The following is a 13,973-nucleotide window of genomic DNA, read 5'->3' on the forward strand; positions in this document are numbered from 1 at the left end:
GGAAAAAATAAATAGCAAATTGTGCGATGGGGGTAATTCAAATTTGACCCGTTTCCTACTGAATCGGCAAAAAATTGTCAATTTGATGGGTGGTTGATAAAAAGTTTTTAACACACAATCATCTGGTTAATTGGACATAACTATGATCTAATATTTTTGAAAAATAAATGGTGCCATTTTGCAGTAAATATTTGATAGATTCTTTACATTGATGGGAAAATATATAAGAGAAACTAAAGAAGAAATACAATTACATGCGCTTAATTCTGATTGGTGGAGACGTTTGTGCCATGGATCGATGACATGGCACATATCCATCCATCCATCTCCTCATCCTACATCCATCCATCCATCCACCCATCCATTCTCCACCCCACCGCAAACCCCTCCTCCCTCCCCCTTCCAGATCGCCGCCGCCGCCGCCTCCCCATCAGCTCCACCGGCGAGCCCTTCCTCACCGCATCACCACCCCCGCGCCCATCCATGGCATCCCCCGCGCCCTTCCATCAGCATCCATGGCCTCCCCCGCGCCCTTCCTCACCGCATCGCCACCCCAACCCCCTCCCATCCTCTCCCCGACGCTCCCCTCGCTCCGGGCCTTCATCCTCTCCGGCCAGATCAACCGGGCGCGGCCCCTACCTTAGGCAGGGAGGGCGGATCGCCGCTGCGCGGGCGCACGGGAAGGGGCGGCGGTGGAAGCGCATCCCCAAGATCTAGCCCGTCAAGCACCGTGTCGAAGTCTCTCCTTCGAGGAGCTCTATGTGCGGGTGTGCGGAGGCGCTCGTGAGGGCGGTGGTGGCCTTCTACGACGCCTTCCTCGTCGACTGCTTCGTCTTCTGGTTCCGCCGCCGCCGCCCCCGCCCCGGCCCCGACAGCCCCGCCTCCGCCCACCGGGTAAGCCAACCCTACCTCTCCCTCTTCCTCTCCCTCGCGTCCGGCTCCTCTGTTCGTTCGTTCTTCGATCCCAGGCAGTGATGTTTTTAATTTTTGGTGCGTTCGTGTCTGTGCAGGATCCGCTCGTGCCCAAGGACTGGACAGGGGAGGCGCTCCCGGCCTCGGATGAAGAGAAAGGTGCCCTGGGTTTCTCGGTCAGATTTGTGATTTCGCGGTATTGGTTTGGTGTGCTGTGTACCTGTGGTTGACCTCTCTGCCGCTGGTTGGATGTCTGTGTGGTGTTGTTTCAGGTTTTGCAGAGAGCACATTGTCGAACCAGCAGTTGGCAGATGGCGATGACACAGATGAGGAGCTTAGGCGAGAGGTACGCCTACCAGAGCACCGTTAAACGAATTTCTATTACTTTTTCAGTCACATGCGTGAGGAATGGCTGCGTTGTGCGGTTATAGCTCTAGGTCTATTGTGCTGTGGCTGACCTCTCTGCTGCTGGTTGGACGTCCGTGTGGTACTGTTTCAAGTTTTGCAGAGAGCACAGGCTCGAATGAACAGTGTGTGTGGAACAGATTCTTGTCTGAATTCTCTTCTTGTGGGAGTCTGAACTTGCTTGCAGTATCTTGGAGTATCAACTTGGAGCATCTGGTTAGAGTAGCATCTTGCAACACATTCGATTACTCCAGTACTGATAGTTACAGTGGCATCTTGCAAAATGGAGTAGTTGAGTAGCATCTTCGATTAACTAAATTGATGATAGCTGTTGTTAAGTTGGGACTTGCAAGCAGTAGTGCTTGCAAGCAGTAGTTCCCTCTTCTTATCTCTTCTTGCTTGCAGTAGTTTAATTTATGATTTGTCTTTGGTGGAGTATTTCTTGAACTGTGTTGTATTCCTGTGACTAAATAGTGAATCCAGTTACAACAAAGCATGCCAGTTACAATAAAGCTCCCGGTAACCTTTTGTTTCATTGGTCAAACACGATAGCAGCGATGCCGAGGGAGCTCCCCTACACATGTATGCATTCTAATGGTCACATACATGTATCTAGTTCTCCTCATAAAATATTTGCATGCATGACAAAGCTCCAACACGTACACTCTCATGCTTACTTAGATTAGAAGCATTCTGTACAAGACAAACTACTATATGCTAGTCTTACTTACACTGTGTGTGTTGGGCACTCTACTTTAATTTTCTAGCATGTTAAATTTAACATTCTAATATATTTGTTTGAAACAATAGTCTAGCATAACATATTTACTTCATTTTTTAAAACAGATAATACATATTGAATTATTCATATTAATCTAAAATAATAAGCAAACAAGTACATGACAGTGGATTAGTAGCATGCATGTGTGACTTAGTTTTTGGTGTGTTTTGCTTGCAGGTCATTGTTGTGAAGGCCGTCACGGGAAGGCGTGGGGGATTTGGCACAAGGCCGATGATCGAGTCTATGCTCTCTCCTCCATGGAAAGACCTATTTTCTCTGATGATTGTTTTGAAGTGGCAGACCATGTGAACAACCTGGGCACCATCGCGGGCTCGGGCACCAAGGAGTTCAGGGAGGTGCTGCAGGGCTGGGGCCGTGGCTGCGCCAACAGGTAACCAAATCGGCTTCCCTATGATTATTATTGCTATAGCGCTGGTTTTAGTGTAAATAGGCTGTTGGACTGATGAACAAAAGTCACGAGACCCTACAGCCTGATGACTGTAGAAGCAGAGTGGTTGGATTCATGTGTACTAGTAGCATCTAAACCCTGCAGACTAAATCATTAGGCACACTGTACTGCACACACTAGTTAATGTTCTGTCTTTTTGAGAACATTTTGTATCTGTTGTCTAGTTCTATCCGGTGATACTCGATTAGGGCCCCATGTGTTTGAACAACTAGTCAAGTAACATGGGTCCCCACTGGTGGTACAGCGTCAAGTTTGGAAGCAGCTGGAGTGAATGTGAGAAAAGTTGAACAGCTTACACATTTTCCTGAAATGGTATAGCTTAATTTGTTTTTTAGCTACTACAGCATTTCTTGAAATGATTTTTATTCTAAGCATTTTTGTCATACTCAATAAGCTAGTTCCTGAATCAGATTTGTTAATGAATAGCATGCTATAGTTAATTAGTTGGCAAGTGTGATGTCCATTCGCCTGATTCCTTCACCTGATTCCAAACGCCTCCTCTGTTTTTTGCTGGTCTGGCAGCACCGCCGCGTCGACGTCGAAGGTGGTGACCGCGGCGGCAAGCGGCGCGAGTTGGTGGCTGCGGGACTGGACGGCACGGCTCATATATGTGCTTCTGACTAATCCAGCTTCTTTTGGTCTAGCTGGGCATTACTTCGAGTTCATATATGTGCTTGTCACTCCATAGGTTATAGTGATTCCCTCTGTTTCCTTATATGTTCTTGTAGTTTGGTTGCTTTCCTATTCATGCATGTTTGTACAGCTATATATAGTTTTGCTGTGAATCTGTCGTGCATATATTGAAATGCAGGAAATGTTGAATACATGTTCACTCTCAGTTGGGATATTGAATTGTACATAGTTATGTGATTCATGTCTGCTTCTTATCTTATTAAGTGATTATCTTTATGTCCTTGCTACCAGTAGGATGGTCAATAGCTTGTTTTGTAGTTCTCTACTTTATGCAAATAGCTTCCTGTAGCATGTTTCTACTATCTGTGTGATGCTGAACAATATGCTCTTAATCTGTTGCTATATTCTCACCAAATGCACAGTTTATTTTCTTAGACCTACTGTTAAACAAAGTCTTAACTTGTATCATTTTTTCTTAAAAATAAGCATAGAATTCCTGACTCTTATGTTATATGATCAGCTTACTCCTGCTTCAACAACTGTACTAATTCCTGACTGTTGTAAGGAGTAAAATAGTTTACTTGAGTGATATCCACTAGTTCACTATCTTAGAGCACCTTTTTAGCATTGTGGGCTGCTAATAGTATTTTAGACTTATCATATCCTCTCTGGCACGATGGCAGGAGCGCATGATAGACTACTAAATGGAAAAGTATCTGCAACGTTCAGCGTCAAAGATGATGCTTACCAGATGTTCTACAGCAGCCCCATCCATATCATCGGCATGAAGTTAGGTATCTACTCGTCCTAAAATTGATGGCCTGAAGCTTGATGCATGTATAATGTGACACACACATCAGGATATCTGAATAATTTTGACATGTTTGCTCTGTTATCTAGCAGTAGGTTGATACTTGTCATTTGCCCTTTCCAAATATATCTCAGTTTTGTTGTTATGAGAATGTTATATGCATGGTTTCTTATTAGATCTCAAATTTTGCAGCTATGTTTCATTGTTAGGAGAATGTTATATGCACGACTACACTTGATTATGTTCCCTAACTTTTCTGATTTACAATCTGCAGATTTTGGCCTTCATTCTCAAAAGTTTGTGTACAAGGAACTCCAGGAGAATAATCTTTAAGTAAATAATTTATATAGATCAGGATCTTATGTTTTCGAGGTGGATGCTGCTGTGACCAAAGATCAGCCTGGAGATGTGCATCACAGTCTTAGTTGATGTTGCCACCATGTTTTGGTGCCTGTGTATTTGATTGTATGTACACATGTTATACTGTAGAGCTTGATGCTCATCGACTCATGTGACATATTGTACACCTGTAGAGCTTGTTATACTGTGATCGCATTTGTATGTGTTGATGTAACAGATTGTTGCTTCTGGTTATTTGAAGTATTACACCTGTTTTCTTTCTATTTTAATTTAAATATTGGTTGTTTAATTATTGGCATATTGAAATCTGAGGAACATGACCATGACAATAAGGACCCACAAACCAGAAACGGACATTTGGGACCTGCTTATCAGAATCTGACAATTGGGACCCATTTGAAAAAGGAAAAAGGGCCACAACCTAAAAATAAAAAGGCTGAATTATAGGGCCTGGCTGTGGCACCCCGGCTCAGAGAAACCGGAACATCCCGTATTCCAGCCGAGAGATCGAGGAGAAGTCTCTGGAATACGACATTGCTTGACATAGAACAAATTACACGGGTCTGTTGTTACAATGATCACATCAGCATGGTGACATTGCGCCTGCGATACTACACTTGCTCTATGCTAGCAGCGGAACATCTTGTAGCAGCGGAAAACTTCTAGCAGCGGAACAACGACGAAGGTGGTGAACTCCACTCCGCAGGGACTCTGGCTGGGACACGATCTAGCTCGCACGAACGGAAACCACGACAAGCAATCAAGCAATCACGACATCACCTGCAATCTGGCATGACACGCCAGGTCAGTACATTGAATGTACTTGCAAGCTCACAACAACCATAAACATCAAGGCAAGACAATAACATAGCATTAGCAGGTTAATTAATTATCAACTACCATGATGAAGCAACTACTAAGCATGATATGAACTAATACAATGCTGATACATCACCATCTCAGATCTCCATAACCATATCTCTCTTGGCTAACCGGCTAAGCAATATACCATCTCGATCAACTCATGATCGAAACCATACGGTGATCTTTTCGGCGATCACTACCATGACCAACACTTGGTCTCAAACTGTGATCTTTCCGGCGATCACAACCACGACCAACACTTGGTCTCAAACTGTGATCTTTCCGGCGATCACAACCACGACCAACACTTGGTCTCAAACATCATCATCAACATCCTGCCAATCTGTACTGCTGAACATATCAACATATAAATCACCTATAAGTCATTCCGTCATGTGAGTGTTGATCGAACGGTGGGTCCTAGTACGGACGACTATCGATAGATTAAATACACTCTGCAAAGGTAGCACACTGTACCCACACCACGGAACCCATGGCCTCGTACTCCCATTCGGGTGGACCAACGGTGTTCCGACAAAACCGATCTACTGCCATGACGCTCTCCCGGCCACTCCGACCCACTCCCAACTGGGCTAGTCCTGGGTGGCCCCGTGTCTACCGAAGACACCCCGACCACCGTCGTGGTCAAAACGTAAACTGTCCCATACAGGGACACGCGCGCAAAATCCAACTACGGGCACACAAGGTTATGTCTGCTTACCAGGCCAGGGTACGCACACCCATAACCTTCCCTAGTTGGAGGCACCGGCGAGAGGCACGACAATAGACCGCATTAGGGCCTCCCATAAAAGGCAAATGTGGTTGCACTGGAAAAGCCCGGTTCGGTGGCACCTGACCAACTTAATGACGGAATTTTATCCCCAAAAATATAGCTGTGGTAACTGCTACTCCAATATCAACTATTAAACTATAATCCAAATCATAGCAAATAATCCAAGCATAATATCATCATCTCAAAATACTCCAAGGGTAGCACAACACTACTGTCATGATGAATCCGAAAACATTAATCCTACTACTCCAATAACAAGAATAAAGCTATTCGGCTAAGATCCACATGTAAACATCATCGCCGAAAATAATACTCCAAGCAACAGAACATCAACAAGCATCATGAAAATAATCATACTAACCACTAATAATCCAAAGGCAGCATGATATCCAAAGTAATACTCCAAAATATAATAACAGATACCATCATGGAAATAATCATAATAGCCACTAAGAATCCAAAGGCACATGTCATCCACATAATCATCAACATATCAATCCTAGAACTCCAAGCAATATCATGGCAATATCAAGATCAAACAATACTCCAAGAAATGCCATGAAAAAAATCATACATAGCTAACACAATATTTTAAACAAGTTTTAATAAAGAAACCATGTCACTGCATTGCAATCATGCAAATGGAGGGTGTGGCTTTCCTGGGGTGGAAGAAATCACCGGGAGAAAGTGCGAGAAGCTCGCAAAAAGAATCGCTGGAAAACGTACTCTCTCGGAGGGGGCTGAATAAGGGCAGGGGCAAAATGGTCATTTTAAGAATGTCAAAACATGGTGAAAATGATTCCATCAGAACGGGCTCGACGAAACGAAGAAGTGAGCGTTGGTTTCACCTCGATCGGAGTCACAGTTGCGGAGTTATGAGGTGTAGAAGATCAGGGACCTATCGGTGAAACTTTTTCAGCAAACAGGCCCCTGGTGGAAAAACAGAAAGGGGAGAGACTAGTGTAAAAGCAGCACCTAGTGTGCAAAAATAGAAGAAAACAGTGACATCTATCGGATATTAAATGGATGTCTCAGATTTAATGCACGTGAGTTGGTGGAGCTTTTGTGCATTTTGTGAAAACACCCTTCACTAACAGTTATGTACAAAAAGATCCCTCCACCATGTTCCTCAAGCTGGATCTGAGACATCCATTCAAAATCCGATGGATGTTGTTGATTTTTCTATTTTTGCACACTATGTGTTTTTTGTACACTAGTCTCTCCCAACAGAAAGCGCCTTCGGGCAGATTACGGTTTCTGTGAAGGGAAACGTATTTTCAAAATGAAAACGTATTCCTGGAAAAGACGTCTCCACTTATCCACGTGGACCAGGGAACGAGAGACTTACAGGTGGGGTCCAAGCGCAGGGAGAGGGGCCAGGCTCGGTCGTTTCCTTCCCCCCGCTCGCCTGTTCTCCCGTCAGACATGGCAGAGGCAGGGGAAGGAAGCGGCCAAGGGGCCGGCCAGCTTCGGCGATCCTCGGCCCGGCCGAGGGCACCGGCGGGACCACGGGGCTGCGCCGCCTCCATTCAGAGGGTCAGCCAGCGCCGGGGTGGAGTGGAGAGGAGGGGAGTCCGCGGCGACGGAGGCGGACAAAGAGATGGTGGTGGTGACGGGCAGGGGTCTCCGGCGGCGGGGAGGCGAGGTGGAGGGCTTGGGGAGGCTCGCTGGAGAGTGGTGGAGGCTCTGGTGGCGACGGGAGGGAGAGAGGAGCACCAGATGGGCTCGGTCATGGTGGTGGCCGAGAGCAACGGCGACGGCCAAGCTCCGGGAGGCGCGGCCAGAGGGACTCCGGCGACGAACTGGTGGGCTGGGGAGGCTCAGTGGGACAAGGGGGAGTCGGTGGACAGCTCGGAACGACGAGGGGAGGCTTGGTTTGGCCGGAACCATGCCGAGGCCGAGGCGGCCATGGCGAACTCCGGCGAAAAGAGGAGCGGGCCGAGGGTTCTGGTGGGCGAGGAGGCTTGGGGAGAGGCTGATGAGGTGCGGAGGGACTCAGGCACTCCTTATATTGCCGCGGGGAGGCTTCTCGAGCTCACGGGCGAGCTCCCGACCAAGCTTTAATGGCGAGCAGAGGCAGCGCATGGCATGGGCATGGCGTTTGCGACGCATTGATGGCGAACCACGACAAAGCACAGATGCAGGGTGACGCAGGCGAGCACGGGCAAGCTCCTGGACAAGGTTTGAGGTTGAGACGAGGAGGGAGGAGACAAGCATAGTGGCCGGAACAAGCCAGAGCACGCCTGCAGCCATAACGCAAGCGTGATCACCATGCGCACTGGCGCAAGCGGCGCTCTTTGGCGTGGCCAACCATGTCCACTGGATGGACCTTGGTGCCCTTAGTCCAACTGAGGAAATAAATCGGTCTAGGGGCAAAGAAGAGATTTGCACTTAGCTCCAAAAGTAAATCAGTAAGAAAATGTTTGTAAATTTTTGTGGTTAAACCAGCTTGGTAATGTGGTAAACAGTTTGTCTGGTGATGATCACACACTAAGGTGATCTGGTAACCAAAATCCAGACTAAGAGGAGGAGTTTAGATGAGGGTTGCTGTAGGAGGTTATATGGATAATAGAAGGCCTAGAAAAATTGGCAGCCATAATGGAGCAATATAAAATATACTTGCTTTACAAACTGAAATTTTGGGCAGAATCAAAAAATTGAAGGTGAGCTCACATGGAGGCATAACATGAGCTCTACTTTGGTGGAGGGCCATGATATGATGATACGAGGGATCATACAAAATGGCAACTCATTTGAATATGCCTAGCTTGCACCTCCTTCACAAAGCTTCTTTCTGGATAGAAACTTTGGAAAATCATAATTAAATAATTACTAGGCAAATGAGGTTGCATTTTGGCATGTGGCAATGATATGGACAGTAAAAGGTGTCCAAGGAGTTTGAGGTCAATTGGGAAAAGGAAAATAACACTTTCTTCACAATGTGCCATTTAGGGCAGAATAGGAAATGAATTATTTGAGCTAGATGATAAACATGACAAATGAAATATTTTTCCATATTTGAGAAAGATATGACCCAAACAATTTATGAGAATTATTTGGGAATTTTAGGAGTGATGGAAATAAAGGTTGCTTCACAACCTAGGGCAGACAGGGTTATTCCTTTAATAGAAAAAAGGAATATTCCCTAGAAAAAGATTTTAGGGTTTGGTCAAGCAGTGGAGTGACATGATCTTGGCAGGGTTTTGAGAATGATGAGCCACTTGGGAAGGAAAAAGAGGATGATTTCCCAGGTGACAAGGCCACAGAACCACTCCAAAAAGAAAAACAGAGCAAAAACCAATAAATCAAAAAGAAAAAGAAAAGGGCCAAAATCCAGGCTGTTACAACTCTTACCCCCTTAAAGAAATCTCGTCCTCGAGATTTAGTTGCTCTGGGAACAAGTATGAGTTGAGGATACCGTTTCCAACTCGGGCATCCTTTTTCCTTTATTTATTGTTCCCCCAAGAATTTCAGATGATCAACTTACCTTGCTCTGGGTGACTTTTCCAAATTTTGATGGGTCTTTGCTCATATACCAAATCCTTTTGCTGACGTTGATTTTCTCATATCTGTGGTGATGTCCGATGGATCTGATCATAAATTTCCTTTTGCTCATGAGAACCTTTTTATTTCTGTCATGGGGTTGCTTCAAATAAATGCAAGCCTCCTGGGTTCAATAAGGGCTTAGAATTAATCATGGCCATCTTCTGACGGGATCTGACTGCTCATAGGTGCATCGATTTATCTTGATTTATTTCCTTTGGCTCGAGCATGTGACATACACCAGAGATTTGACTGCCTTCTGTGGTGAGCAATATAACGGTGCATGGAGTTATAGCTATGTCATACCTCAAATATTTATATCTTGAGACTTTGCCTGATAGGGGCTGATAGACAAATGCTTTTCCTGACAAACTGACCGTGCACTTGATTCCGTCGGCGAGTATACCGGGTCTGAGCTGATTATTCGGCTTTTGACTTTCTCATTTTGTCGGTATACCCATTTTTGGCAATATGATGTGATATGTTTTAACTCTGCTGTTGAGGTCAAACTGTTGAGGTTGCAAAGGAATCTTGGATCTGACAGAACAGACTTGGATATTCCACACTAACCATGTCAACTGATCAGCGGGATATGCAAATCCTTGTAAATAGAGTAGGCTGCTGAAGGTGTATGTCTTTGTGGATCCATATGGAATTATGGCCTCCAACTGATTTAGGTATCCGTACCCTGATGGTCGTGCAAAATACATCATACCTTTGTCGTCAGTCTCACCCTTTAACGGTCATGATTTTCTTTGTCAGGATACCTTGCTGAAATAACTTGGCCACACATGTCCTTGATTCTTTATATGACCATGGATGTGATTAATGTTTTTGATATTATTCCTTGTGCTTGTTTTTCTGACCTATGTTCGCACATATATGACATGTACTCAAGGTTTGTAGCTGTACGGAGCTCATTGCTGAGGCCAATCATACAAGAAGGTGACAAGAGTTTATATATCACCTTGTCTGGTGCGGGAATAATGACCTTGATGACTGTTGATTTTGTGATGTCATCTCCCGATCTTGTCGATCCTTGTAATTCATGAGATGTATCTCTTCTTATCTTCATTTGCATGGCTCACGAGGTTGTTAGATCCATACCTTTCTTACGTATATCTCTGACAAACTTATTGCAAATCTGATCCTTGATCTGCAGAGAAAAGCCATTCGTGTAGCTTGCCGAGGAAGGCTCATTAGCTTCTGCTCGAAGCTTTTGTCTGGGTAGCGTGCAGAAGAAGCCTTGATATCTTACACATGAAGCTTGACCTGAGTAGTGTGCAGGAGAAGCCGGGTTTCCGTACTTGAGAAGCTTCTCCTTTGGTTTGCTTGTTGGGAAAAAATCATTTCCCGTCTGTCGGAAGCTTTTACCGAGGTATCTTGTTGAGAAAGACCAGATATCGTGGACTGGAAATTATTCACATATCATGCTGCGGAAAAAATTGAGGAGCCTTGCCTCATAAATTTCTTCTGATAGCGTGTGGAATAATGCTAGGTTTCTTATATCCGAAACTTCATGCTGATATGCAGACTGAAATCCACGCACACGTCCATAATATTTTGCGGCTGATCATTTGCATGGGAAAATTTGTTTGACTATCTTCGTCGAGCATATCACATCCTAACTTTCTCTTGGAGTATAACATATTTCAAGTATCATTTATTGCTGAGCCAAAACTTTGCCTATGATCCATACCTTTGACTAAAAAAATATACCGTTGGTCTTGCATCTAACTTGTCTTTCTGTTGGCTCGATCATTACTGCTGTAGAATTGATGCGGATTAATCAATCCAAGACACAATTGGTATTCTGAGCAGATATTCCTTATATCATGCGGTTGACTGAGAAGGCCATAATGTTTAGCTGAGCTTCTTCCAAATATTTGAAATACTTATTACTTCTTCGATTCCGGGGTCAGTTGATGAGCAACTCTTTATAGGGGAAAAATAATGTAACACCGGGGCCCAAAAAGAAAGAAGCAAAAGAAAACCCAACTAAACAAAAACACACAACAACAATCAATTCACACACAATCAATGTCACTTATTACTGCTAGTCACACAATATGCATCCTACTTAAGCACACAATTTTTGCGGGATCTCCGGCTCTACGATCTAGCATGCTGTGACGTTGTGCACGAGGATGAATAAATGTGTGGAAGAATTCTTTTTCAGTAGTTGCATAATTTCTCTGGGAAGTATCGAGAGTCTTACTAGCATACTGGATAACATTCAATTTCTTATCGACTCTTTGCCCTAAAACAGCACCTACAGCATAATCACTAGCATCACACATAATTTCAAAAGGTAAATTCCAATCGGGTGGCTGAACAATAGGTGCAGTGATCAAGGCTTTCTTAAGTGTTTCAAATGCTTCTACACAATCATCATCAAAGACAAAAGGAATATCTTTTTGCAATAAATTAGTCAGATGCCTAGAGATTTTAGAAAAGTCCTTAATGAACCTTCTATAAAAGCCGGCATGACTGTCGGTGTCAAAACCGGCGGATCTCGGGTAGGGGGTCCCGAACTGTGCGTCTAGGCGGATGGTAATAGGAGACAAGGGACACGATGTTTTTACCTAGGTTCGGCCCCCCCTACCCGAGATCCGCCGGTTTTGACACCGACATTGGTGCTTTCATTGAGATTTCCTCTGTGTCGTCACCTTTAGGCTCGATGGCTCCTTCGATCATCAACAACGACACGGTCCAGGGTGAGACTTTTCTCCCCGGACAGATCTTCGTATTCGGCGGCTTTGCACTGCGGGCCAATTCGTTTGGCCATCTGGAGCAGATCGAAAGTTACGCCCCTGGCCGTCAGGTCAGATTTGGCAGTTTGAACTACACGACCGACATCCGCGGAGACTTGATCTTCGACGGACTCGAGCCACAGCCAAGCGCGCCGCACTGTCTCGATGGGCACGATCTAGCTCTACCGCCGAACAGTGCCCTGGAGGCCGCACCAGTGTCCGCTCCGACCCCTAGTTCGGAGCCGACCTCGCCGATCGAGGATGGGTGGTTGGACACCACCTCGGAGGCTGAGATCTCTACGGCGATCGAGTCGAACACCATCCCTGTCCTTTGCGAAGCACGTGACTCCAAGGTGCCGGACTCCTCTCCGGACTCCGAACCTTCCGTGCCCCTGCTAACCGAATCCGATTGGGCGCCCGTCATGGAGTTCACCGCCGCAGACATCTTTCAGCACTCGCCCTTTGGCGACATCCTGAATTCACTAAAATCTCTCTCTTTATTAGAAGAACCCTGGCCGGACTATGGTCATCAAAGTTGGTATGCGGACGACGAAGAAATTCGATGCCCACCCACCACCCACTTCGTAGCCACACTCGAAAGTTTAAACGACGTGCTCGATTTCGACTCCGAAGACATCGACGGTATGAACGATGATGCAGGAGATAATTGTGAACTAGCACCTATAGGGTACTGGATAGCCACCTCATCTCATGATGTATACATGGTGGATACACCTAAAGGAAGCGACAACGAGGAACAACAAGACGCTATGAAGGATAATTCCCTCGAAAAACAGTCAAAACGGCGACGTAAACGCCACTCAAAGTCCCGCCTCGACAAAGACAGCATCCATACAGACCCAGCCATAGAGCAGGGCGAACCGGTGAACGACGAACATGCTATCGAGCAACCATCCGAACAGGATAACTTGGATAAACAATCCGTCCCTGGCCAAGATAACAGTCCGGACGATCTCACGCCGGACAAATTGTTGGAGCAGAAGAACCTCCACAAAAGGCTCGTCGCCACGGCGCGTAGCCTGAAAAAGCAGAAGCGGAAGCTCAAAACAGCGGAAGATGCACTCAGAATCAGACGGAGCAAAGTACTCAACACCGCAGACAAATACGGCGACAGTCGCCAAACAAAGAGCTATCCGAAGCGCAAACTACTGCCTGAATTCGATGAGGAGGCCTTAGAGCCCCCACAATCAAAGAACAAAGAGGCCGCCTGGTCGGATAGACGACCACATGGCAAACATAGAGCGGCAAACGGCGCCGCACGCAAGCCGGCACGCGATCCGCATAAGGATCCGCACCAAAAGGATGGCCCAGTTAGGTCCATCTAGGGGCCAAGAAAACAAGCTCTAGCAAGCAATGAAAAACGTCAAGTATCCGAACATCACGGCACACCCAAATACGGGGGCGCCACACACCCCCTATGTTTCACCGATGAGGTGCTGGATTACGAATTTCCAGTGGGATTCAAGCCCGTAAACATAGAGGCATACGACGGAACGACAGACCCTGGAGTCTGGATTGAGGACTACATCCTCCACATACACATGGCCAGAGGAGATGACCTCCACGCCATAAAATATTTACCCCTCAAGCTCAAAGGGCCAGCTCGGCATTGGCTTAAAAGCCTCCCC

At 45.8% G+C, this 13,973-nt stretch overlaps 1 protein-coding gene and 1 pseudogene across 6 annotated transcripts; both read left to right on the plus strand.

Annotated features, from left to right (window-relative positions):
* The first annotated feature begins 374 nt into the window (after nt 1–374).
* On the plus strand, nt 375–4,646 carry LOC123148654 (uncharacterized). Of its 6 annotated transcripts, none has more exons than XM_044568150.1 (7): nt 375–894; nt 1,011–1,071; nt 1,185–1,258; nt 2,276–2,489; nt 2,732–2,879; nt 3,090–3,994; nt 4,286–4,646. In XM_044568150.1, exons 1-4 carry the CDS (start codon nt 760–762, stop codon nt 2,405–2,407), a joined length of 402 nt encoding a protein of 133 aa, XP_044424085.1. In that variant the 5' UTR covers nt 375–759; the 3' UTR covers nt 2,408–2,489; nt 2,732–2,879; nt 3,090–3,994; nt 4,286–4,646. The 6 variants fall into 6 exon arrangements, with proteins under 6 accessions (XP_044424085.1, XP_044424089.1, XP_044424076.1 ...); XM_044568154.1 differs by having other exon boundaries at nt 2,812–2,879; XM_044568141.1 differs by lacking the exon at nt 2,732–2,879 and having other exon boundaries at nt 3,090–3,255; nt 3,884–3,994.
* A 3,496-nt stretch (nt 4,647–8,142) lies between these two features.
* Nucleotides 8,143–13,973, plus strand: part of LOC123082451 (aspartate--tRNA ligase 2, cytoplasmic-like) — a 120,064-nt pseudogene continuing 114,233 nt past the window's right edge.

Source organism: Triticum aestivum, chromosome 1B, assembly GCF_018294505.1.
Source record: "Triticum aestivum cultivar Chinese Spring chromosome 1B, IWGSC CS RefSeq v2.1, whole genome shotgun sequence".
Lineage (NCBI taxonomy): Eukaryota > Viridiplantae > Streptophyta > Magnoliopsida > Poales > Poaceae > Triticum > Triticum aestivum.

Bases quoted from the DNA above. Each gene is read 5' to 3' on its own strand.
- LOC123148654 (XM_044568150.1), top strand. From the start codon at position 760: ATGTGCGGGTGTGCGGAGGCGCTCGTGAGGGCGGTGGTGGCCTTCTAC. The intron at 895-1,010 runs GTAAGCCAACCC...GTGTCTGTGCAG, and splicing joins GCCCCGCCTCCGCCCACCGG to GATCCGCTCGTGCCCAAGGA. The intron at 1,072-1,184 runs GTGCCCTGGGTT...GTGTTGTTTCAG, and splicing joins GGCCTCGGATGAAGAGAAAG to GTTTTGCAGAGAGCACATTG.